We start from the raw sequence: 26125 nt of genomic DNA, 5'->3' as shown, positions 1-26125 counted from the left end.
CACCCAGCAGAGGGGGTGTGTCCCCTGGGTGCTGATGGCCTAGCAGAGCTAAAGACGAGGCTGCGGATGGAGGTGGCGGGGATAGAAGCAGGCCGTGCCTGTTCTTGATCATAACTTTCCATGGCTGCAAACATTAGTGACGTCCAAGCAGGGTGCACATGGCGGGGGGAACAGATCCAGCACCAGGCTACTCAGGCCTCTGCAGGAGATCGGCCCGGAGGGAGCAGCGGATCACACCGGTACCCATCGGCTGGGATGCCGCGGTGTTTCCCGGGGGGCTGTGTCGTGCTGCTGTGTGAGCAGCCTGCTGGGCTGTTAACATCAGCTCTCCTGGTCCAGCTGCTGCTGCTCATACTCCCCTTGCAAGGGGGGGCTCTTGTGAGAACAGGAGCCTGCTGTTCCCGGTAGGGGGTGCAAGGAGCTGGCCATGGGCAGAGGAGAAGAGCAGGGCTCGCGTGACTAATTGTCCCCACAGCTCACGGTCTTGCCATGTCCCGCGAGCAGAAACAGCCGGCGTGTGCCAGAGAAGAACAGGAGTAATAATCACAAATTACTGCGGGAAAGGGGATGGCAAACCTTGCCGGAGGCTCTGCTTTTATTGTGTGTATCTGAACATTTTCCAATATGCACATTTAACTGCCTCCTCTCAGCCCATTGTCCTCCTGGGGAGGGAGGGGGAGGGCGGAGGCTTTAAACTGCGAACTTTCCCCCTAGCTGTGAAGTGTAAACAGACCAGCTCCAAAACTAAAAATAACCCACGTCCTCAGAGGCAGAGCAGCTGATCTCTCCAGCCCTGACGGGGGAGGCGGCTGGGTCACCATCAGTGACGCTGTTTAATTAGTCACCCAGCTGCAGCTCCCTTGGCAGGTTAATCCCAGCTGGATCCCCTCACCTGATTCCAGGATTCAATCGGCGCATCCCATGGTCACACTAATGCAGGCCCAACATGGAGCTGCTAAAGGATTTGTGTCACAAGGGCCTATGCAATGGGGTTGCTAGGCTGGGTCATTGCCTGGTCACGGGTGCAGGGCATTGCTGGGAACATAAACCTTTTGTTCCTTCTGGTAAATCACGTTCATGGGTGAGGTGTTCTGACACTTGTGCCCGGCCAGAGCCATGTCCCTCGCAGATCACCAAGCATGCCACAGTGCCCCTGGGGGACGATTAGCCCCTTTGTACAGCTTGGGGAAGTGAAGCCTAGAGAGGATTAAATGACTCGCCCACGGTTGCAGAATGAGTCAGTGGCGGAGCAGTTAGGAGTCATGTCCGCTATTCTGAGCTGTGGCCAGCTGCAGTGCCAGACTGAGGTGCCCAGGCTGCATGTGCACCGTGGGCACGCCGCATTGACATTGCTGTAGGATGTGCTCCAGTGGGGAAATGTCCTTTTGCTGAGGGTTCCTGCTTGCTGTCCCCCAGAGTGACAAACTGGATGTCCCTCGGGCTAGGCCAGGTGTAGATTCTGAGGCCAGAAGGGACCATTTCAATCACCTAGTCTGACCTCCTGTATCACACAGGCCAGAAGGCTTCTCTGTATTAATTCCTACACCCAAGCAGATGGGCAAGAGAGACTCGCACTGTGCATCGCTTCAGGGCAGCGACCAAGACTCCCAACTGCAGCACATCTGACCCGGCAACCTGCTAGTCGTGAGATGCTTGTGCAAGGGGAGAGTGTTACACAGAGCTGGAACTGACACACTTACAATCCTGACGCATGGACAACAGGGCTGGAGGAGCCTTGGGGGACTGTGGCCTTCCTCTGAACACATCTTAAAACGAGGGTAAGGTCAGACTGTGAGAGAGAATTCAGAATGTGGGGCATTAGCAAACCACCTGCCAGCTGCTCGTCTGGGCGCGTTTGACTTCTTGAAGCGGCTGCTCTCCCCTCCACTGCCCTTTGCGGCTGCACAACGATGTCTCAGAAAGACGAATCACACAGCAGCGCTTTGTTCCACAAATGTAACCGTTTCACCCAGAACTCTTACAGGCGGGTGAGCTGGGATGGGGGCGGGGAGGGAAGGGCTCCAAACCTAGCACCTCAGAACCCAGTGGGAGATCTGAAAAACAGGCAGCTGCCCAAGACTGCGACTTTGTGGGGAGTCTGGTATCCAAACCCCCCCACATTCAGTGGGAGCTGCTCAGTGAATTACCTGGGGGAAGCCCAGCCCCGATCTTTAGGTGTGAAGACCTTGGAGATTGTTTTTGCCCAGGCTAATCTCACACACAAACAGCCCCCCTGCAGTCACTGCTCAGGCTGTGCTTTACATGCATTGCCTCCTAAATAATTAAGAAGCCCGTTTGCCGGCAGATGCATCAAACGCACTGAGTTATCTGCATCAGCAGCAAAGCCCCTGTTGTTGGGCTGCTTGACAAGAATTGCCAGTGGGCGAGAGAAGCAACAATAAAAGCGGCCGCGTTGCAGTTCACCGGCTGTTGTGTGCATAAGGAAGTGATTTTAAAGTGATGGAGACGGAAGTCTGGGGGAACCCCCTCAGGTTTCTCGTGGGTGCTGAAATGGAAGCGCTTTCCGGGCCTGGGACGTGTGGGTGGGTGTTAGGAGTGGGCTGTCTTAACAGATCCCGGAGTCAGTGCTTCATTTGAGTGGGGTGGAGCCACGCCGTGCTTTTCTGTACCCAGCTGCCGTGGATTTAGGGCCTTTAGCTCCTCTGGATTTAGGGCCTTTCTGGAACTAGCTGGTGATAAATGGGGTTTGTTGGTTTGGAAGAGCCGAGGATTGCAAAGGGAGGGGCCCTCCAGAGTCACCCAGCCCGTGCTGGCCCTGCACCGCCTTGGTAAAAGGCTTTTAATGAACTGGGGCGACAGGGCAGAGCAGATTGAAAAGCTGCTCTTCCAGATTACTCTGGCCATTACAAATAGCACCCGTGGGGAAATGAGAGCATAACGGAAACTGGCTTGCGCTCTCGCTGGGTCCTGAACAACTGGAGGGCAGAGTGGCATAGCACAGGCTGGCCAAGGTCGACTGTACAGTGCGCCGCATGCCCCCCCCCGCTGCCCCCCAAAACCCTGCTGGCCCCGAGGCAGACAAGGGCAGGAGCACAGGCTGCGGACGTGCCCTAGGGAGGAGGCAGTTGGGCAACTCAGCCAGAGGTGTCCACGGCTAGAGAATTAGATTGAGAGGAAGTAAATCGGTTCATGGGGCATGTGTGCTGGGCCATGCTCATGCCTGGAGCGACGGCACCACCCTCACAAGTGTCACAGCAAGGGAGAATTGGCACCCTGGGGTTGCTCATTTCTCTGGGGGCAGTGCGGTCCCAGGCCTGCCCCATCTGGATGCTGACAGGTCCATCCCACAGGGGGCTTGCAGCATGCAGGCTGGGTCACTGGGTCTGCGAGGCAGGGGTGTTCCCAGGAGCAGGTGAGGAAGTGAGTCGTGATGTCATGGCCAAAATGTACACTGGTCGTGTGGAAACCCACTGAACTCTTTCTAACAGCTGCAGCTCAGGGCTTTCTGCTCCCCACCAGCCCAGAGGGGACACCCCGCAGTGAGCAGTGTGGAGGGAACACCCCACTCCAACAAGCCCCAGCCCATTGCCCTGGTCTGGTCTGTGTGGCGGGAGCCCCGGTTGCACCCGTGCGGCGGTGCTACGTCCTGGATTGGATTGCTGGACGTGGCACCAGCAGTGTAGAGTTCTTGGAAGGCAGGTGGGGCTGGTGCTGTTTCAGCATCACATGCCAGCCCGGAGCCTCGCCCACTGCAGCGTGGCTGCTGCGGCAGTCGTGGGGCTGAGCCAGGCTTGGCAGGGACTTGTGCTGGGACCCTGGGTGTAGCCAGCCGCTCTTGGGCAATGCCGCACCAGAAGAGGTGCCTTCGCCAGGCAGTGAGATGCTGGAGAAGCACCGCGCCTCCGACTCTGCTCAGGCCTCCAAACCAGGGCCAGGCCTTGCCCACTCAGTGAGATCAGATGGAGATGAGCTGGCTAACCCCAGGAGGGGGCGCCATGCCCTGCCCCATTGCCCTCTGCCTTGTCAGCCCCGGAGGAGCAGCATTCGATCAAACCATGCATGTTTGCATGTTGGTGGCCTGCCTTTCATGGGATCATCATCTTGCTGCTGGGTCATGACTAGGGGCTGTGCCCCATCAGCTCCTGGCAGTTGAGGAGCGTGGGGTGTGTCCTTACATGGAGCATGAGGGGTTTTCTGTTAACCTGCCTCGTTTAAACTGGAACCTCGGTGTCTGAGAGCCTCAGGCTCCTGCGGTGGTATGGTGGTACAATGGGGACTCGGCCCCCAGAATAGATTTGGTTGGTTCAGGGCCCAGCCTTAACATCACATGGTTTTAAATCAGCAAGCTAACAAGTTCTAGGGCCCTATTCTCCCGTCCCCTCGCAGGCAGACAGGGCAGAGCCTCCCCTTCCTGCCTTCGGCCAGCTCCTTGGCCATGACGCACCATGCCCAGCTCTTCAGTGTCCTGGCTCCCCATGACACAGCTGGATGCGGAGGCGCGGTGACTCAGTGCATGGCGCTGCGTCTCTGCAGGACAGAAGGAAGGAAAGCAGCAGCAGCTGCGGCCAAGGGAAGCAGGCCGGAGCCAATCAGGTCCTGGCTGGAGTGTGAGCCTGAAACAAATGACTCCTGCGCCATGCTTAGTGGGGAAAGCTAGGCCAAGTGCAGGCTGGAGCTCAGGGTTTGCCATGCACATGGCTCCTGTCCGTGTGTTTGTAACACCACTGCGTGAGTGGAGCCCCTGCCACACTCCCGACTTCAGTCAGTCAATGAGCCAAATTAGCCTCTGCTGGAGGGCTGAGGACGTTACACTGGGAGTGACTGGGGCCGTGCTTGCAAGATGTAAAGGGTCATTACAAACCCTGGCTAATGACAGTGCTGCTGCCAGCAACAAGTCTGGGCTAGCAAGCACACAGGTGAGCAAGGCAGGTGGGAACCGGGCAGAGCTGCAGTCTCAGCTGAGCGCCATGCTGTGGCTTGTGTCAGCTCCATTCCCCTCAGAATCAGTCCTGCTCCACTCGGCACCTCCCCGTCTTTCAGCTTGAGGGAGCTGACTCAGCCTGGGATGTTGCTCAAGCCGGTTCAGCCGGCCCCGATTGCTGGGAAACTCCCATCTCGCCACCGGCTACGCGGTAGCGAGAGGCTGGGTGGGGAGACATGGAGGACATAGTGGTGGGAAGTCAGACCCCGTCCCTTTAACATGCCCCTTCTCCTGGTAGTTTGCATGTGGTGTGAGACACAGACAGGACCCAGGGGTGGGTGAGTGGCTGACAACGTGCAGGGGAGATGCCTCCTTAACCCAGCGCCGGTAGCGGAACCAGGGTGAATGCACCTTTCCCACGGCTGATCTCTTATTTTCCAAGGGGGCCACGGTTGCCTCCGGACCCGGAACCCAGCGCTGCATGTACCCCCGGCCATTCTTGTCTCCCCCCCCACACACAGTGAACACCCTGCGGGCGGCACACGTTACAGCTAGCTCTAGCCCCCACACAGGCGTGGGAGCAGCTCATGCAAAAAACTTCTCCTGGCTGTGCAGGTTCAAAAATCTACATTTCCCCACAACTCCTAAGCTTTGAAAGAGAGGTTGGGGGCCAGCCTAACCTAGACACCTACTTCAGGATCTCCCTGGCGCCTGCTCCTGCCCTTACGGAAAGCAACAGGCCAAATGCCTGTCTCAGTTACACAGGGATAAGCAGGGGCTGGGGTTCAAGGGAGCCCTGAGGCAGTTAGGTGCAATGGCAGATCCACTGAAATCAGAGCAATCACTTCCCTTCACATCAGCTTCACACTGAAACCTCTTCTTGTGCTGAGGGCATGAGCGAGAGGCGGCTCAGCCCCACCTGAGTTACGCTTTTCACCCAGGTACACGCAGACAGAGGATCTGAGCCTGTGGGCAGAAGGCAGGATTTGGCTGCTGGGGTTGCTGGAGTTTTAGGCAGATTCTGCAGCATCTCTACAAGTCCATGGAAACATTCTCCAGTTATTACGTCTGTCTACACTACACCTACGGCAGCAAGGAGAAAAATAAAAAACAGATCCGGCCCTGGACCCTCTGGGTAACCGGCTACATCTACACACGCTGCTTCCTCATTAGACACAGGCTAAACATGCTACGACGCAACTAGTGGGCTCCACAGGGCCCGGGGGTGGGGGGTGGGGGGTAATAGCCCCTCCTCCTACAGGCCTTGTTGGATTTACATCATTTGGCAACATCCATAAGGACCCACAAATGTCCCGCAGCCCCTAGGGAGCCCAGGCCCAATGTGCTCCAAACAGCCAGCGTCCTAGCTGCATCCAGCTGTGCAGCTCAAGGTGGAGCATAGCATGGGGGCCTGCACCCTCCAGAGGCCATGTGGCTCGTGTGGCCTGCTATATCCCTGGACCACGCTTCCCAAGGGGCAACAAGAGCACCTGGGATTTGCTGCATTTAACTCAGGTGAGTGACAGCCCTTGGAGCCTGGACAGATGCCCCCCCCAAGCTATCCCGTTTCTCAAACCCTAATCTCCCCAGCACTGCCTGCTCCTCCCAGCTTAAAGCAGCTTTGGAAAGTATGAAAACCCACTGCCTTAAAATAAAAAACATCTTGAAATCCTGCAACTTATTCCCCTCTGGAGGGTGTGACTGGGCAGCCACAGAGGAATGGGGCCAGGTGAGGAGCTGTTCCTGCTCCTGGGGGTCCTGGAAGCCCCTGACAGTGAATAAAAAGTGATCAGAGTCTATTAAAAAGATGGGACATGAGTACGGTTGGGAAGGGGGAGAAGGAGCAGCTACCGCCCATGGTGTGATGGGCCATCGCCTCCTGGGGCTGGGAAGGAGGAGCCAGGCAGTTCGGTTCACAAGAAGCAAGCGGTTCCCTATAAAAACTACTGAAAAATGGGCAGGCAGGTGAGCCCTGTCTCTAGAATAGGAGTGTTTCCTTCTGTAAAGATGTCAGGGAAATGCGTTAGTGAGTGAGGCCAGGAGAGTAGTGTCACTGAGCAGCATGGGGAGACCCTGCCACCTCTGGGCCACGCCGCCGGGCAGGATCCAGAGAGGTCTGGACATGACTCATGGACACTCCTTGGGTGGAAACCCCCCACAGTTCAGCTGCCCACTGGCACCACGTCTGCCCTCAATGCACAGCAGGCAGTTCTGGCCAGTCTCCACACACAGTTGCAGGCGGCTGTTGGTTTGTGGTTGGACCCCGCCCAGGTCCCAATTCCACGGCCCTGCTGCAGTTTGCGACTGGCCCCAGCTGGGCTCTGCCCCTCCCGGAAGGTGTCTCTGTGGCCAGGGCTGCTCAGTTGCTTTCCACCAGCTTGGCAAGTCCCTGCCGGAGCTCGCTGAGCTCAAATATCTTCACATCCATTAGCTCGCCCACCTTGGTGACTTCGCCCTGCATCTTCTCCCTCTCGGCCAGCTGCTCGGCCAGGGTTTGCTCGGCCACATGCAAACGTCGCTCCAGCTCCACGTTGCGTCCCTCCAGCTCCTGGCCAGGGATGCAAAGACTCAGTAAATAAAAGGACAATGAAGCAGCTACCCCTCCACCTTAACCGCACCCTCCTCCAGCAACACACACACGGCAGCTACCCCTCCACCTTAACCGCATCCCCCTCCAGCAACACACACACGGCAGCTACCCCTCCACCTTAACCGCACCCCCCTCCAGCAACACACACACGGCAGCTACCCCTCCACCTTAACCGCACCCCCCTCCAGCAACACACACACGGCAGCTACCCCTCCACCTTAACCGCACCCTCCTCCAGCAACACACACACGGCAGCCACCCCTCCACCTTAACCGCACCCTCCTCCAGCAACACACACACGGCAGCCACCCCTCCACCTTAACCGCATCCCCCTCCAGCAACACACACACGGCAGCCACCCCTCCACCTTAACCGCATCCCCCTCCAGCAACACACACACGGCAGCTACCCCTCCACCTTAACCGCACCCCCCTCCAGCAACACACACACGGCAGCTACCCCTCCACCTTAACCGCACCCCCCTCCAGCAACACACACACGGCAGCTACCCCTCCACCTTAACCGCATCCCCCTCCAGCAACACACACACGGCAGCTACCCCTCCACCTTAACCGCACCCCCCGCCAGCAACACACACACGGAAGCTACCCCTCCACCTTAACCGCACCCCCCTCCAGCAACACACACACGGCAGCTACCCCTCCACCTTAACCGCACCCCCCTCCAGCAACACACACACGGAAGCTACCCCTCCACCTTAACTGCACCCCCCCCGCCAACACACACACACAGCAGCTACCCCTGCACCTGAACACCAGTGCGCACACACACCCTGCCTGTTCTCTACACCTGTGCCCTTCCACTGACATACACAGAGAGGTTATCCCCTACACCAGCACAGATGCCCATGTCCTCACCCCTACTCATCACATACCCATGTGGACAATCCCCCGCCACGGCCCTTCTCACACGTGCACGGAAAACACATTCCTTTATTGATCCCATTGCTGAACTTGCCCCAGCATCTCTGGCTGGAGTTCCCCTCTTGGTACCTGGGCTTGACCCCCCCGGCCTGTGTGGTCTGAGCATCACCCTGCTGCACACTGCACATGGCAGGAGTCTGGGAGCTCAGGTCTTCCACACGTCAGCCATCTAATTGGACCAGCGTCTGGAGGTGCAATGCCAGAGCTGTCCACAGGCCCAGCAGAAACTCTCCTCTCCTGGCCTCTGTCCAGGCTTGGAGCTGCAGGCCTAAGATAAGAGCACGTCGGTCTGTCTCCACCCCACACCCAGCACCCGGTCACTGTGCAGGAAGATGCTTGAATATATTCTTTGCCTCATAAAACCAGAGTCCTGTGTTGTGAGCAGAGCCTGTATCAGAGTCCCAGGCCCCAGTGGTCCCTGACGGGCACAAGCAGACAGCCCTCTCGGAGCCTGGATAGATGGATTGAGAGAGCTGCCATCTGCTTTCTGCCTAGGGGTACAGAGCAGCTTGCATCCCTCTTTGCCTGCCCTCCCCTGTGAACCCGCTGGAGTCAGAGCTCCACCCCCGAGGGGGTCAGCTGGCAAGAGACTCTCCAGCTCCCCTTCCCGCAGGCTGGGAGTATCCCAGCCAGTGAGGGCTGCCTGGGGATGGAGGGTTACAAGGCACCGCCCCGCCCCAGCTGCATGTCCAGCAGGACGCATCAGGCTCTGGGGGAAGTGTGATATGCAGAGAGGGTTCGTTATCTTCTCAGTTCACGCTGGGTGTGTGCATATGCTGGGTGTGACTGCCTTTCTGTGGGGCGTGGGAGGGAGGGGAGAAGGAAGTACATCCCAATCCTGTTGTCCAGCAGCACCCCAGGAACACACAGGATGGGGTCCCCTTGCTGACCACGGCTGGGGAAATTATTCCCCTGTCAGCAGCTCTGCAGAAAGAGGAAAGGGGGGGCCCAGCCTAGTTTGGCTGGAAGCAGAGTGAGAACCCCAGACCTGCACCCTCACGGGCACAGGGGAGAGGGGTGTAGCTGGGACGGTGGTGCCGGCCATCCCCCAGTCTTTAATGGTGCATCACGATGGACCAGTCTAGACAGCGGAGTGCTGTCCCCAGACTTGCCATTCTAGACGGGGTCTCCCCGGCCAACCTCCCCTCTGTCACCTGCAGCTTCTGCAGCATTTCCTCGCGCTCTCCCTCCGTCTCCCACTGGCTGCTCTTCTGGCTCTTCAGCTGCTGAATTTCCTGAATCACAGAAAGGAAAATAATCACTGCCTGGGCCAGCCCCGTGCTCCCTGAGCCATCGCTTCTGATGCAGCCTCCGCGGTCATAGGCCATGCCAAGCCAGGAGACCGATGCCACATTGTGCTAACACCCCACCACAGGGGATACAGGTACGCAGCCCCCTCAAACCTCCCCTGACTATGGCCAAAGCCAGCTTCCCTGGCTCCGGGCCCTCCACCCCCAGCCCTCCTGGCTTAGCCCATGCTGCTTGTCTGACCACCCCCACAGGGCACGTCTACACTGCAGCAAGGGGAACAGAACTGGCCCACTAGAAATCCCAGTGCGGATGGTGCAGCTGGGGCTGGAGCTTGAGCTCTCAAGCCTGGGGCCTGGCTGGGAGCATGAGCTGCCACCCAACTGCACTGTCCACAACCAAGCCCTGTTAGGGTGAGTCTGTCTCCCACGGTTGGAGATGTAGATGCACCCACAGTGTCCTGCTCCAGTGCTCACATCCAGGCCTTGTCTGTGCCGCCCCCTCCTGATCCTGCCTGCCTATTGCCCACCCTTTCCTCCGGCCCCCACTAGCCCAGGAGCCTTAGGTCTTAACAAAACAAAGAGCAGATTAACCCCTCCGCCTGCCCTCTGCTTGCACACCACCTCCTCCTGCTCCCACTGCATCTTAGACTCCTGGCTCGGCTTGACTCCAGGGGCAGGGCCTCCCCGCGTACCCCTCACACCACGGCCTTTCCCCTTTCTTCTCGGCAGGTGATGGGGGCAGACGGAGCTCTCGCTCCAGACACACACTGAACAATCCGCAGAACAAACTCCCACCCCCACCCCTTGCCAGGAGCATCCCCCGGCGCTGCCACCCACCAGCTTGGCACAGCTAGGGAAGAAGGTGCAAATGAACAAAGCCCAGAGACTCTCTCCACATCTCCCCTCCCCCAGCCCCTGTAATTAAAGCTCTGCTTTCAATCATTAATGTACATGCTGTGAAAGCAAGAGGCAATAACTAGGCCAGAGGTTAAACATAGCTGCTGAAGAGAGGGGCGGGCATGTGGGGCAGGCTGTGCCATCTGCAGCTGAACCAGCTACACCAGAGGCTGTCATGGGAGGGGTGAGGCAGGGGCTGTCTGATGCCCTGGCCTGGGACCAGGAGCCTTCACATGGGGACTCTCAGGCTTCACACCTATTTAGCCTCAATCCTCTTTTGTGAGCAGGCCAGGAGGCCACACGGGGCCCCTTCAGTGCTGACCTGTGACCCTCTTCTCCTTGGGAAACTGTCCTCCCTTACGCAGGGGCTTTTCGCACCACTCTGCACAGAGGAAGCAGAACATGCTTCAGGAAGCATCTTGGGTCCCCAGGGCCCCGACAGACATCTGCTCCCCAGACTAACCAGCGAAGTGTAGCCCCAACAGCTGCTACGTTTGCTGGAGAGAGGTAGAGTGATGGGCACAAAGCCAACAGGGAGTGGGGGAAACAGCAGGGGTTTGCTAAAGGGCAGGAAACCTTCCAACGTTACGGAGGCTGGGGCTGGCCCAGTAAGATCTGGCCCAGTGCCACAGAACAGAGTTCTCACTCACCCATCTGGGGGTCATTATCTGAGCACGAACACAGGGCTCCATGCTCTTCTCCCTGGGCCCGGGACAGAACTCGCTCTGAGAGCGGCGGGAGCAGACCAGGGGGGTCCCACAGGCCAGGGAGGAGGGGAGAGAGAGAGGGTAGCATTGTGGGGTGTGGCAACGACAGCCCAAGATTCACTCATATTCACTCCCTTGGGGCACTGCGGTCATTCAGCCGCTGCTCTGTGCCCTCATCTGCTCCACTGCTGTTACCTCGTCTTTAGCCTTGATCAGCAGCTCCAACTCCTCCAGCGTCTGGTTCAGCTCCTCCTTGCTGCCCTCACTGGAGGAATCGTGGGCTCTCTGCAGCTCCAGTTCAGCCACCTACACAGATATGCAGGGAGGAGGGAATTGGGTCACGGTGCTGTGTGCCTGCCGGAGCTGGGTACACAGGCCTGGGGATGCAGCTAAGGGGTTGGGCAGGGGCTTGCGCACTGAGGCAGGTTGAGACAAACCTTCAGCTGATGAGCAAGGTGATTATTCCTACCCAGAAGCCCCCGGACCCCCAGCAGCCACAAAGAGAGGGAACCCCGTGGCTTCTAACTAGGACATGCTCACCCCACAATTGCAGACTCTGCTCCTTGGAGGATCTGGCACCGCTATCCCTCCTGGCCAGACTGGGGGGATATTTAAAGGGGAAGGATCTTTCCCACTGTCCCTCTCCGCTCAGTGTGTAAACATGGGCTGGTAAAGCTGGGAAACTCCACCCCAGCGCCCACCAGGAACAAGGTATCTGAGGCTTCAGTTCTCCATGGGCTGGCCCTTCACTCGCTATCGCTGCTACCAGCCCTTCTCCAGAGCTGGCCCCCACCTCTCTATGGGATTTCGGAGTGCCTGTCACCTTGGTATTTAGCTTCTACAAACCAAAGGCTTCCACGAGCCCCCAACACTATAGCCACGCAGCAGGGAACATGTCTAGCCGCCCGCACCCCACACTCCTTGGAGAGCTGTGCTGGACATGGAAGATTCTCTTGCTGCTCTGTCTGTGCTGGGACGTTAGCAAATGGCACCAGGGACCCAAGGGTCAGGAGCACGTGACAGTCCCTAACCAGGAAAAACTCAGCCATGATCTCCTCCCCTCCTGCCAAGTACATCTCCCCCCAAGGCCCTCCCCCCGCAGATACTCACTGCCTCTTCCCCGGAGGTTCCCCTTCCTCACAAGTACCCCTCTCTTCTTCCACCAGAATCTCCCCTCTCCTCTTCCCTCAAGGGTCCCTCTGCTCCTCCTCCAAACTCCAAGTCCAACCAGGTACCGCTCCCCCACTTCCAAGACTTTCCCCTCCCCCAGACTCAGAGACACAGGGCCTTTCTGGTGGCCCTTCAGCCCCTGCCCAGTGACTGACATCCTCAGTCTCACTTTGCACAAAAGCAAGATCTTGTCCAGTGGCTCCCGCCGGGCTGACCCTGAACAAAGATTCCCTCCCTCCCATCAGTGCAGATCACAAGCTCCAACAAACGTCAGAACCACGCTCTATCTATAGCCCCGTTCCCCCTTCCCCTGCAGTCTCACACTTCCAGCAAAGCTGGGCCAGCTGACATCAGTCGCACGACCCTGCAATGTGCGCAGAGGGACAGGTTCTGCTCTCAGTCCCACGTTACCACAGATTTACACCAGTCTTAACGAGGGGCAGGGCTTGGCCCAGGCGCTCTCCGTTTCTGAAAAATGCTGCACAGAAGCTTTAATAATTAACCGGCAGAGGATTCGCTTTGAAAAGTTCATCCCAGGACCCGCACCTAGGATGAAAACCCTCGACCTTGTCGGCACTGAGCTCTGCTGGTGTGGTTCCAACAGGGGAGCTCCAGTAGAGGGGTGTGCGGTGGTGGGATACACCAGGCTACATGGGCCTGCAGCAGGCTTAGCTTGATGCTGGTGATCATAAGCTGCCAGATTCCCAGGATCACTGCCGTCATGATCCTCAGAGCTCTGGGCCCCTGGAGGCCACCCCTGACCCCATGATGGGAGCGCCTTGCAGTGAGTCAGCAGATGCTCTGGTTTATTAATGGGCAACTCTCTGGACACTCTTGACTCTTGATATTTGATATTTTCCCCAGTTCTTCCAAGTTCCCATTTATGGGGTCAGCCAGTCTCATTAGACCTACGACCATCTCTTTGGATGGCAGAACATTGAACAACCGGGGGATGGGGGCGTGATTGGCAGCCCTTGGTTCTGAGGCCCTTGGTTAATCCCCACAGCAGCTGCTGTGGGGGTAGTGGCAGGCAGCACACACTTCCCTCTCCCACCACCCACGTGTGCACACCTCTGCCACGTGTCCCAGCAACGCCTCGCAGGGCGTCCTCTAGGGGCGAGAGGGAAGTTCATTCTTTGTGGCTTATTCAGTCCTTGGTGTTTCTGCTGAGAATTAGCATCAGGCCTGGAGACTCTCTTTGGAATGCTCACTGGGTATTGGGCTGGAAACCACCAAAGCATCACCTAATGGGACTACTGAACAGCCCTACGTTGCCCGGGAACAACGGCTGCTTCCTTCAGACCTGCATGTAACCCAAACTGGCCTAGAGGCGAAAAGGCTCCACAACCCCTTTGCAAGGGCTCTGTAGTCCCTTCCCAACCAAATCCTGCAAAGATTCCGCAGCTGCCTTCCCAAAACTCCTCTCCCCAGCAAGCCTTGCCGTGCGACTGTCACTCCTCCACCCTGATGCAGGCACAGCTGATGCGGGATCTCTCCCCCACTGGTTAGGTCAACAGCCCCTATTGTTCCACCAAAGGCTGGATACAAGGGCCTGTTTGTCAGGATCACGCTGCTGCTGTTCTGCTCTGAGCTAATTTTAGCAGCGTGAGTGTCTTTCACCCCATCTGTTGCCAGGCCAGACAGCTGCCCAGGTGCATGGCTCAGGGGCAGGAGGTGAATGTGACGGGGAGCACAGCCCTCACTCATCATGGGTGGCAGCTGGGGAACCTCAGGCAACAGGAGTGAGGGAGAAACACTCCCACATGCTCCCCTCCCCACCGCTACCCTGCTGTACCAGCCATCCTGCAGGAAGGGAGGGCAGGGGAGCGGGACCTGCTGTCACTCAGCAGCATTATCTCTGGCTCCTTAATAAATGCTGTCCAGAGGCAACGTGGGGCGGAGGGGCATGTGGGGGTCACATGTACCCCCCAGAGTCACTGCTTGGCTTGTACTGAGCATGCTCAGTAACAGCTGTTGAAGCTGCTATCCTCACTGGCCCCCCAGTCTGATGTGAGATCCCATCCTGCTGGGCTCTTAGGAAGGGGACTGAAGTTTGGGGATCTAACTCTCTGGAGCCCTCACCTATCGCCAGCAAACAGGAGGCAGGACAGCAGGCTAAATGGCCCAATGGTCTGATCCATTATGGCAACAGCCGTAACCCGCTGACACCCAGATAGAACCCTTCATCTGCAGCCGATCTCCCACTGACACCCAAAGCATGTGGCCCACAAGCAGATTTGAGACCAAGGTGCCGCCTTGCCCCATTCCTTGTGCTCACCCGCAGCCGCAGCGTCTCTGTCTCCTCCTGGTACGCGGCCAGCTGCTTCTTCCACTGCTCCACACTGGCGTTGGCTTCCTGAAGGGCAGCCACCAGCTTGTTGTTGTTGTCCTGGAGGGTGAAGAATTCAGCTTCCCACTGAACCTCGGGCACCGAGCTGCAGGAGGGGGCAGGGAACCACAAGCCGGGAGTGAGAGGCAGGGAGAGAGGTCTCTCCTCCCCCGGGGGTGTTTCAGCAGAGAGGCCTCCCTTCCCCCATTGGGCAGCTTTCTGAAGAGCCAATGCCCAACACAGACAATCCCACGGGATGGGACCTCAGGCCACCGTGACCCTGCCCATCCAGGGGCTGCTCTAGCCTAGCCTTGCACCCTTCAGAACACCAAGGAGGCCGTCCTGGAAACCATGGCTTTGGCGCTGAGCAATGGTGAGTTCCAACACAAGACAAACACTGCAAGCTCCCGTCAGAAGCGCAGGTCTGCTGGCAACAGGGACATGGCCTCCTCCTGGGCAAACTGCTGCCTTGCCTAACTGTCCTCTCCCTTGACATTCCGCCTGGGACGTGCCATTGAATGTGGCTGGGGAGAAGCCTCCCTCGCCAGCCAGGGCTGGGTTAAACGACCCGCAGATGGAGAGTCTTGTCTTTAATCTCTATGGCAGGGCTTTGACTTACAGGACCCCTAGGCCTTCTCCCTGATCCACGGGTCAGTGGTGACCACATGCTCCCAGAGGGCAGAAGGGATGGGGCTGCTATGGCCGCCCAGGCTGCTTTCAACCTGGTCTCGATCTCACTTCCTGAATCTAGACACTTGTGCCAGGCCGGAGCCTGTATCTGTTTCCTGCCATTGCCATGTTTGGCTTTGGGAATCGGGAGGGGGGCAGGGGATGAGTGACCATCCACATGGCTCCCGCCATAGCGGAGGAGCAGCTGACGGGATGCCTCAGCTGCCCGGGAGCAACATGCTTGCATGGCGCTGGAGCTGGGGATGTCCCCCTGCCAGATTAGCAGTCATGGCAAGCAGGCTGAACTGCCAGGAAGGGGCTTTGCAGCCTGGGGTTGGAACCCACCCAGCTGCTCTGGCTCTGAGTTTGCGTTGCAGTAAAGTGACTAAATGGAACCAAACTAAACCACAGAGGCTTTTGTGGGGGTCAAATGACACTTAGCTTCAAACACCTCCTAACATGCATACATTGTCATTCCCTACCCCCATGCCAGGCAGTCCCAGGGCAGAATCCAGCCCAAAGACTTCAAAAGAGAAAGGGACAGGATCTGCCTGGAATCCCCAGGAGAATTACCACCAGCCCAGCCCTGGGCCAGTTAGACAGGTGTGAACACCGGACACCTCAGACCAAGGACCTGGGGCAGAGCCCTCCCTTCGTCTCCACTGTGTGTACAAGCTGCTTGGCCAAAATGCTTCAGCCCTGAGCTGCAGCGATCCCCTGGTGGGGCAATGGGGAGGGATGTATGGATGGGGGCTCCGACTGCCAGAAGCTGGGACTGGACGACAGGGGATGGATCACCCGATAATCGCCCTGTTCTGTCCATTCCCTCTGAAGCACCTGGCACCGGCCACTGTCAGAAGACAAAAAGAAAAGGAGGACTTGTGGCACCTTAGAGACTAACAAACCAATGAAGTGAGCTGTAGCTCACGAAAGCTTATGCTCAAATAAATTTGTTAGTCTCTAAGGTGCCACAAGTACTCCTTTTCTTTTTGTGAATACAGACTAACATGGCTGCTACTCTGAAACCTGTCAGAAGACAGGATACTGGGCTAGATGGACCATGGGTCTGACCCAGCACGGCAGTTCTTATGTCCTCATGTAAGGGAGCAGTGGGTTTTTAGGGGCAGCATGCAGCCAGAAGGAGAACAGAAAAGGGTCCTGCCCTGAGCACTAGGCTTGAGATGGTGGGGGTCCCGGGGTTGTACCCTGAGTCTGTGGGAGCAACAGTGTTAGCCGGGGACCAGGGAGACAGGAAAAGTTAATTCCTCCCTGGATGGGAAATGCTGGGATCCCCCTTCCCTGCTGGGGACTGGACCTGAGAGTGCCCTGAGCAGCTGGGCTGGGACCTGAAAGCCCCAGCTAGGCCCTTGCCTCACCCTTCGGAGAGCATCTTCTTCAGCCGCTCCTTCTCCGTTGTTATCTCGACGTCGGCGCTCTGGCTCCGGAACAGCTTATCGTCTCCCGGCCCATTGGAGCTGATGACGGTGCTGGGCAGCACCTGCAGGGGGGTTACCATACGTCAGGCAGATCTCTGGACATGTGGTCACCCAGCGTCTTACATAGGCTGACTCATTTAGAAGAGCTCAGGTGTGGGGCTCTGTAGGTCAGTGCTCTGCACTGCTGTGGGGTGACCCCAGGTTCCGTTCAGCTCCTGGGGGGGGATGGAGCATCTCATATCACCAGCAGCAACCCCTGTGGCCTGCCTAGACATGACATCAACAGACGCTGAATGGAGAGATCCCCATCTCAGATCCAGGAAGGCTGCCAAAGGCTGCAGGGCTTTAGACTGTGGAGGTTAAGGTATGGGAATCTCCAGAGAGGGATGCTGAAGGGGCTGGAATAGGACTGGAGAGGGGTGTGTGCTTCCTTCCCACCTGGTCTCTTTGTTTGATTGACATCAGCACTGATGCCCAAGGCACCAAAGGATGGGCAAAATATTTGGCCAGACAGACACACAAACTAGGACCAAGGGAGAAATGGACAGATGGATGGAGGGATGGATAGATAAATGGTTGGAGGGATAGAGGGATGGATGGATGGATGGTGGGATGGATAGATAGAGGGATAGATGGAGGAATAGAGGGATGGATAGATAGAGGGTGGGAGGGAGGGATAGACAGATGGATGGAGGGAGCGATAGATGGAGGGATAGAGGGATGGATAGATGGATGGAGGGGGGGATGGATGAATAGATGGATGGATGACAGAGGCACAAGTTTGTTTTCATATTAATAAGCCCCTCTCCACACTGGTTAGTGGCTCCTGCATTCACTGCCCCAGCCCGCAGTGACGCCTTGTGCCTCTGGCAAGAGTCCTAGCACAAAAATCTCTGAGCTGGTGGACTCAGAGCCCAGCTGCTCCATGATGAGTTCACCAGGTGTTCCTCGCTCTTTATGTGCATTTTTTTTAAGGTGGTAAATTCTTTGGCCCCAAACTTGTGGCTTCAGGGGTTCAGGCCCTGCTGCCCCACCCCTCTGCCATCTGCCTTGTTCCCCGGGTGGCTCCAAGACATAGTAACCTATAAACCTGTCAGGGAGATGGAGATTGTGGATCCTGCAGGGGCCCATGGCTAGTGACTGGCCTGCTGGGTAGGACGCCTGAGTTCAGCTGCCCAGTCTAGTTTCTGCTCCTTGGGTTGGCCAGAGATGGAGAAGGCAGGAGCCACTTATACTGCAGTAGTACCCGCCAGGCGTTAGACACTTTCTGAACACAAGGGAGATGCAGTCCCTGCCCCAAAGTGCACTCCCTGCTCCATGGCACTGTCGCTCCCTGCTTGCATCAGGACAGAATATCAATGGGATTTATCAAAAGATCCTTCCAGATTGTTATCTGGGGAGAATAGACACCACAGAGCAAGGATGTATATGCAGGCGGCACAAGCAGATTCTATACCCCGCAGCCACCTGAGAGCCCCCAGCTCCTTGCACGTCTGCTGACAGCAGGGAAGAAAGTAGGCACAGAAATTACAAACTGATCTATAAAAAGACAGCTTGAGTGCTAGACATCAGAGCCCCCCCAGTCTGGGATTGGCTGAGACTTCTCCTTCCAGTCCTGGGACCAGTGGAGTCCTCCAGGGTTTATAGGTAGCCCACAAACACCCAGCCACCTGATCTCAGTGACTTTCCAGGGTAAGGACAACCACCTGACCTAGGAATCTGCTGATGCCTGTAAATGAGCAAGACAGGGCCCTGTGTGTGGAGAGGCCTAAAGAGAAAGGCACTGACCAAGAAGGGTGACTAGGAATGTCATGATCCCAAAGTGCTTTATAAACACACACCGCTGCCTGCCTGCCCACTTATCTATCACCCCCATTTTACAGATGGGGAAACTGAGGCAGGGGAAGGGGAAGAGTCTGGTTTCCAATAGAGTGAATGGGAGCTGAGGGTGCTCAGCACCTAGGGACATTTTCAAAACTGCCCCCTGCTTTTAGGGGCCTCGCACTGTGGGGCGCCCAACTCGAGACACCTTGGGTCTGCGGAAGCAGGACATGATGGACTGGTAAATGGCCCCTAAGAGGAGGGCTGCTGCAAACTGAGATCCACAGCTCTGAAAGTCTGAAGCTTAAGGACGCTGGAGCTGAGGGAAACACAGGGAACCAGGGAGGCCGGATCAATCAGTTATTTACGTGTGAAGACCCAAAACCAGCAGGCAGCAAGAGGGCATCTGAGGGTGTTTGTACAGGCTGGCAGCAGCGTGCAGGACAGGGTGCGTGTGTACAGGCCAACGATGGACTGTATGGAAGGGTGTGTGTGTGCAGGCCAGTGGAGGGGTGTGCAGGACAGCGTGTGTGTCCTGGCTGGCAGTGGCCAGGGAGCATATGTCTGTACAGGCAAGCAACAAGGTGTATGGGATGGTGCATATGTGTACAGGCATACAGTGAGAAGTATGGAAAGGGTGTGTGTGCAGATGCCTGCAGGTTGGTGGGGCATGGGAGGGGCAGTGCAAGTGTGTGCATACAGACTAGCGATGGGGCGGGTGTGTGTATACAGACAGGCAGTAGGGTTATGGGCTGTGTGTGTAGACGGCTCTTTCCCTAGGTCTCTCCTGCCTTACCGGGCTCGCTGTACTGCAGCAGCTGCCCCAGGTGAGGCTACGCCCTGACAAGGGTTGCAAACCCAAAGATTGTGCTGCGAGTGGTCGCCCCGGGGGCGAGCATGTGATGCTGCAGGAGGTGGGATATTAATCCCTCACATGGGAGCTGGAGTATCAGTCGCCTGCCATGGAAATGTACCATTTCCAGAGCACCATTAGCTCAGCTGACAGGGCATTCTATCTCAGAGACTGCAGTGCCCAGCACGCTCCCAGGCCCAGGCCTGCTGAGTGCCTCCCAGTGCCAGACCCAGACAGAAGAGGAGGGCAGCCTGATTCTCCCCTCACTCCCCCCAGCTTTACATTGATCTAGCGTCTCTGAAGTCAATGGGGCAGCCCCCGGTTGAGGCTGGTGTGAGAGGGGAATGAGGCCCTGTGTTGTCTCCAGAGCAGGTTTTACTAAGCACTGGAGGCTGAGTGACATGTAGGGGGCGACGTGCGCTCTGCAGCAAGAGGTGGGGGTTCAAATTCCAAAGAGCCAGCTGCACTCCCCGAAGGAGCAGAGCCGGGGAGAGCCATGTATAGCTCCATGGATGGAAGGGCTGGGTGCCCAGATCTCAGGCGATGAAGCAAAGCACTACAAGGTCAGAGCTGGGAATTAGACATGCAAAGCGTTGCAGAGGAAGGAGCAGCCCACCTTTCTGTGTCTGGGGGGGTGCGGGTGCGGCAGGGGAGATAATTCTCCCCACTTGCCTGCTCCATCCTTCCAGTCCTCCTCCAGCAGCAGTCAATCTCGGATGGTGCAGAGGAAGGTGACCTTGCCCACAATGCACCCGGCCAGTTGACACAACTTCCCCCACCCAGACACTGGTATCATGGCCTTGCGCGTGGTATGAGCACACGGAGGCAGCAGACAAGGCTGTCAGCGAGTTGTGTGCTGTAACAATGGTGGCCCTGACCTGGTGCTCTGAACAAGGCTGGTGGGGAAGGCTGCCCACTGCCTCTGCCTCCTCCCTCCCACGCACAGAAGAGGGGGAGAGATGAGAAGGAAGCATAAAGGGCCGATGCCTCATCCCACATGCCCCCTGCCCAGTGCCCCCTGCACCCACCCCCCTTCAGAGCAGTAGCCAATGTGGTCAGGTTGCCTTGGTCCAGTTTTAGTGCTGCTGAGTTGAATAGGCAGCAGGGAACGAGAGTCGCTGACACCCTCTCCTGAGCTGCAGTTACACTGAGCAGTTCTGAATCAGCAGCTGCTTTAAGCCCTGCGCTGTGAGCCGGCACCGAGGTGCTGGAAGTGTTCTGTCCCCAGTACACACAGGCACATTCTACCTGGTGTGCAGAGCAGAGCCCTCCCCATGACTGACAGATCGCAGACTGGCCCCTGGAGCTCTCACACGATGACCCATCGCTTCGGTGGGCGCTGGCTCTGCTGCCCCCACTCTGCTCTCTATTCCCTTCCCCATTTCCAACCCCTTAGGGAGAGAGAATGGGAGCCTCATTGGAGAGATTTCTCCCTTTGCTCCATCATGTATGGCATTTCCAGTCTCCGCAGAGCTTCCTCCTCCTCCTCCTTTTCCTGCAGGCCAAGGTGCTGTTCGCACTGCCTCCTCCTCCTCTGCTGCTGCTCCATCTGTACTCAGCCCAGAGAACGCAGTGTCCTCATCCCCCAGCTCCCCTCCTGTTGCCAGGAGATCAGGGAAATGCACAGCCACCTCTGGGATGCACCCTCAGGGTGCACAGCTCCTGAAGAGCTGCCGTGGCTAGAAGAGGGGTAGAATGCACCACGGCCCGTCTTCTCTCCTCCGTCTAGCAGGCACTGGAGGCTGGTTTAGGGAGACAGGTCAAGCTTTCAACATGCTGCCAGGGAGACCTGGGATGCGGCTTGGTCTCCAGGGGAGAGAAGAGTGGAGGGCTGGCTATTGACTACTCCACTCCATCAGCACTACCTTAATGAAATGCACCCAGGGGAGCCCTGGCACGGGCCATTCTCCGCAGACGCGGGAGTCCTTTTGTAGATGTAAGTGACAGGGATTGGAACTGCGAAGGCCGGTAGGCTCAATGCCCGATGCCTCCCATGGGGATTTGCATTCAGGGCCCTTCCTGATGGTGGCTAGCGCTCTGTGGAAAGTGATGGGCTCTGCCCCTGTTGCCAGAGGACAATGGGATGGTGACCATTTTCCCTAGCAGCCCCACCCCAGCTGCCAAAGTTACCTGGTGAGACGTAATGTTCAGGGCAGGATTGGTCAGCTCTGTTTTATCCTGTGATTTTTCCCTTGCCAAACGGGCTGCTTCTTTCACCTCCTGGAACTTCTCCGCAAACTAGGAGGGGCAGGGGGGAGATGGGGAGAGGGTCACTCTATTGTCTTACAGAAACGTCCAAAAAGCGAGAACTGTTGTTAGGGTTTACTTCCCTCCTCCTGTCACTATTTCTCCCTCTCTCTGTCTCTTTCCAGGGATCTGGCATGTTTTTTGCTTCCTCCCCAACCTAGCGGTAATGTCCAGAGAACGGCCCCACCCCATCCCAGACCAGGACCCAGAGTCCACACTGGCTTTTCCACTGAGCTCAGTGCCTGCTGGGCTGGGGTGTGTGGAGTTGAGTCCTTGCTGTGGGGGTGCCCATGCCGTACATATGTGTTCAGTAAAGTTGTCAGAAGTGGCTAAGCGCAATCTGTAGACATTTCTGAGTGTGCTTTGATCCTGCCAGCGCCCAGTGAGATGGCCAAGCTCAGGGGTGCTGAAACAATGTGTATAGTGGGGGTGCTGAGAGCCATGGACCCAAACTGTAAACCCTGTATATGATGGGAACCACTTCAAGCCAGGGGATGATGTAGCACCCACCACACCCCTAGTTCCAGCCTCTATGGCCAAGTTGCATGAATACAGACCGGGGCCTGAGAAGGGCTGTACAGGAGTCACTACTATTGTCACTTGAGCTAGACAGATCAAAGCTAGCTCAGGTGTGTCTACACGTGCTGCAGTTGCCCCTCTGACTGCAGTGTAGACAGACCCTTACACACTCAGGCAGGTCCTCAAGGGTACTGAAATCAGTGAAAGTTAGAAGTTTAAATACCTGTGAGGATCTGGGTTCTAGCAGCCTATGTCACTTTTTAAAATGTCACTTCAGGCACATGTGAAAATGTGACTCTGACATTCATTCTGTCTCTCAGAACATTTTAGGGCTTCCCGGCTCCACACCGCACCAGATCAGACTGTACCTGATTCTGTTCCCAGACCCTTCCTCCTCAGAGCATGGACACCTGATCGGATACTTCCTTTGGCATTCCTGGTGGATTAGATTATGTAGCGATTCCCCCCAGCTCCCACCTATTGCTTGCGTGGGTCAGCCTGCCATCAGGCCCTGCAACGTTACCTGGGAGAGGTGCTGCTCCGAGGCAAAGCCCAGCCCGTATACTGTGTTGGCTCGGCTGTCTGCCCATTGTCCAAACTTCTGGGAGGTTTTTGTGAAGGTCATGTTGGGTGTGATGGTGCTGTTGATGATGGCCTGTGGGGGGAAGGAAGGGGGACTCTCAGTCAAAGTGGAATTGCTGTACTCTGCAAGATGGACTGTATTCTCCAAAGCTCTACAGCGCGGGATGGCTCTGGGAATTCCCTCACATTTATCATTCACCCATCATGGTGCTATACAGGAGCCTTTTACCTCTAGGACACCAGCCCAAGTCACCAGTGAGCAAAAGTCTTTCCAGTCAGACAGGCCATGTGACATGAATGGGTCCTGTGTCTAGGGCATGCCACAAAACCTGCCCCACAACTGGCATCAGCAGAGAGGCCAAGGGTCAGAAGGACCAGAGCAGCCCTCAGAGGCCAAGAGGGGTCCCCCCAACCACAAGGCCAGGCTCACCGGTGGGAGGAAGTGAGTCCCTGTGCTGGGCATGCTCTGTGCACAGGGCTATCAGTCCCAGCACTGTCTTTCCACCAGCACTAAGTTCACCTTGGATATTAACTACATCAGCATGAAGAAACTGGCTGTAACACTTTCCATGCCCAGTTGTGGAGATGCTGGAGCACTCCATTCTGAGGGCTGCCCAGCATGGTGTCTGAGGGAAGCAGGAAGCACTCAGCGATCACAGCCCGAGAGATGCTTGCTGACAAGCTGCCTGGTTTGCGTGGGGCCCTCACCTTGGTGCCGCCCACGCTGATGATCCGGTACACGTTGCGCGTGGCATCGTAGAAGTAAGAGACAGTCAGGGCGTGTTTGCTGGCAGGGATCCAGTTCCGCTTCGTGGCCGGGTCGATCTGAAAAACGTGGGCCCGAGTGCTGAAGATCGGCTGCTCCCTGGAACAGAACGAACAGAACTGTTAAGGCAGCCGGGGTGCTGAGCGCAGTCTGGGAAGCAAGCCGGCTTCCTGGCATCTGCATCGCACTCTGCAAAGCACACGGCATTTCTGCTAGTTCTCTCCTCTCCAGGGACACGAGGTGCTGAGCACCCCCAGCTCCCGCTGAGCCAGCACCTCTGGGGAGCACACCATGAATGAGCACCCTCCAGCCAAGTGTGGCTCAGCCGAAGGAGAGGTGACTCTTCACCCCCAGGCTTGGAAAGGCTCTAGCATCCCCCACTCACCCCAGTCACCCCTTATTCCTAGGGGCTCCCACTCCAGGCTTCTCCCTCTTTGGGATTCTTTGTACTTCTCCAGAGGAAGAGGGCCTGAGACACAGACATTCCCTGATGCTCTTAGCTGATGCCAGTGAGAAGAAAACTAAAGACCCTGTAGCCCTTTTTGCCACCTCCTCCACCCCTTCCGTCAGCCATGGCAGCCAGCAGCATGTACACTGCAGAGCCCACCCCAGCTAAGTTTACTAGGGCTCTGCCCTGCCACCCCTGGCCTCTCCCCACTCTCCAGCTAGTCACAAGATCAGATGTCACGTCCGCAATAACACAGGGCAGGTCTCAGCGTCAGCGTGTCACATATGCAGGCGTAGGACCCCAGGCTCTCACATGCTGGGGCCCCTGCAGCAGAGTCTGCCGGGGGGAGTTATGCTAAGCTGGGGTGGGCACATTATTTGAAGCCTGATTTGAATGTAGTGCACCTAGCACCATAGCAGCTAGTTCGTGGTGAATCTGACCATACGACGCCCCTGCCGCTGCACTAACTCTCCTTCCTGCAGGGTCTGGGACTTGGTGCTCCTGAACAGAGTGTGGGGTGGAGACTGGATTCGGGATTTGAGCACAGAAAATGTCTCCCCTTCAACATGTCTTTTCCTCCCAAGGCTTATGCGCGGGCCGCGCACCCTGCAGCAAAGGTCACATCATGGGATTAAAGGCAGGTCACGTAAGAATGAATGAAAGGAAACACTTTACCACAGCCAGAGCATGGAATCAGCTGCTGCAGAAGGCTGGCGAGCCACAAGCCAGGGCTGGATTTTATGACCAGTAATATACAAGCTAAACCCAGCTCTCAGGCTTCAGGACATGACTTGAGCACGGCAGGAAGGCATTTGTCTCTGTGACACAATAGGCCAGGTGCATTAGGGCTCGAGGTCTTTTTCGGAATTCCTTTAAAACCTCAGGCACTGGCCATTGCAGACAGGAGCCTGAGCGGGTGAACTTGAATTCGAGCTGATACATCCTAGACTCCAAGGCATGAAAACAGCTGGTGAGGCCCAGATACGACCCCTGTAACCCAGAAACTTACTTTCCTGCCCCCACTTGAGGCCTCCCTGTTGCAGTGAGCCAACCTGCCCTTCCATCCAGAAAGGGCCAAGCCCACTACTGTCACCGAGGCTTGAGAGGCTGTACGCTGTACTCCCCAGTTGCGGCTCTTTTCCCATTGCCCAACCCTGGACTCAGATCATATGCACAGCCGCACACGATGCTGACCCTGGGATCCCAGCCTGCTCCTTCTAAAGGGAGCTTTGGGATTTCCCTCTGGTCAGTTCGCCCAGCCCGCCCCTGATGTATTTTCCTAATGAGCCTCCAAGTCCCTGGTCTCCTCTTAACACATGCTGCATCTTATACTCAGCTCATGTGTGGGGGTGGCGGGCCTAAGTCCTACCTTACCTCTTTGAGGCACAATTTCCAGCGGGTGGGAAACTAACACTCCTATCCATTGATCCCAGACCCCAGGGCAAGGGGCAGACAGAGATAAAGGTAGTTTGTTACCTAGTTGTTGACATTGGTTAGTAACGGCTGGACAGACTATTAGATAGTGAAGTTAGTATGCATCAGTCTTCCAGCAGCTTCCTAGATCTTGGTTTGGTCTCCTCAGTGATTCATTTCCTGGCAATGGAAAAGTCAGCCATTATTTGTCACACACAGCACAGAGCACCCGTAGTTGGGCAGCATTTAGGAGGCTCACTTGGTCCCAGTCTCTCCAAGTCTGTAATTTGTAATGATTTCTCGTCACCAGACATGCGGTCTGGCTCACAGGGGAAGCCACGTAACTCAGAGTAACCACCCCTGTGCCGGAAGCAGGAGCACAGGGGCTGCCCTGGCTTTAGCACTATGCTATTTTTATGTAGCAAAGTGCTCTGGCTCCAGAGACTCTTCCCTGTTTTTTGTGGTTTCTCATCCTCTAGCAATAAATGCCTGGGACAAACTGGAGTGAAAAGTTTGGATTGGTTCCACAAGTGTGTCCGTAATTTCACCGGCTCTGAAATGGTGTTTGGTCACTTTTAATGGTACTGACTGACGCGAGGTAC

At 56.8% G+C, this 26125-nt stretch overlaps 1 protein-coding gene across 3 annotated transcripts in view; it reads right to left on the bottom strand.

Annotated features, from left to right (window-relative positions):
- Positions 1 to 560: 560 nt before the first annotated feature.
- The window catches only part of HOMER3 (homer scaffold protein 3), a 37605-nt gene continuing 12040 nt past the window's right edge, over positions 561 to 26125 (bottom strand). Inside the window, exons 2-10 of one of the 3 annotated variants that reach the window (XM_074939743.1) lie at positions 25587 to 25703; positions 23605 to 23761; positions 22838 to 22969; positions 21679 to 21786; positions 16815 to 16936; positions 14719 to 14875; positions 11466 to 11576; positions 9571 to 9651; positions 561 to 7430 (exon numbers count right to left, since the gene is read on the bottom strand). In XM_074939743.1, the coding sequence (XP_074795844.1) occupies positions 7242 to 7430; positions 9571 to 9651; positions 11466 to 11576; positions 14719 to 14875; positions 16815 to 16936; positions 21679 to 21786; positions 22838 to 22969; positions 23605 to 23761; positions 25587 to 25600 (1071 nt within the window). In that variant the 5' untranslated portion in view covers positions 25601 to 25703 and the 3' untranslated portion in view covers positions 561 to 7241. Of the gene's footprint in view, positions 7431 to 9570; positions 9652 to 11465; positions 11577 to 14718; positions 14876 to 16814; positions 16937 to 21678; positions 21787 to 22837; positions 22970 to 23604; positions 23762 to 24785; positions 24944 to 25586; positions 25704 to 26125 lie in introns of those variants that run through there. The other 2 variants (XM_074939744.1, XM_074939746.1) reach the window with 2 other exon arrangements.

The sequence above is a fragment of the Natator depressus genome, chromosome 25 (assembly GCF_965152275.1).
Source record: "Natator depressus isolate rNatDep1 chromosome 25, rNatDep2.hap1, whole genome shotgun sequence".
In the NCBI taxonomy this organism is placed as follows: Eukaryota; Metazoa; Chordata; order Testudines; family Cheloniidae; genus Natator; species Natator depressus.
This window is presented reverse-complemented; position numbering and strand designations above follow the sequence as displayed.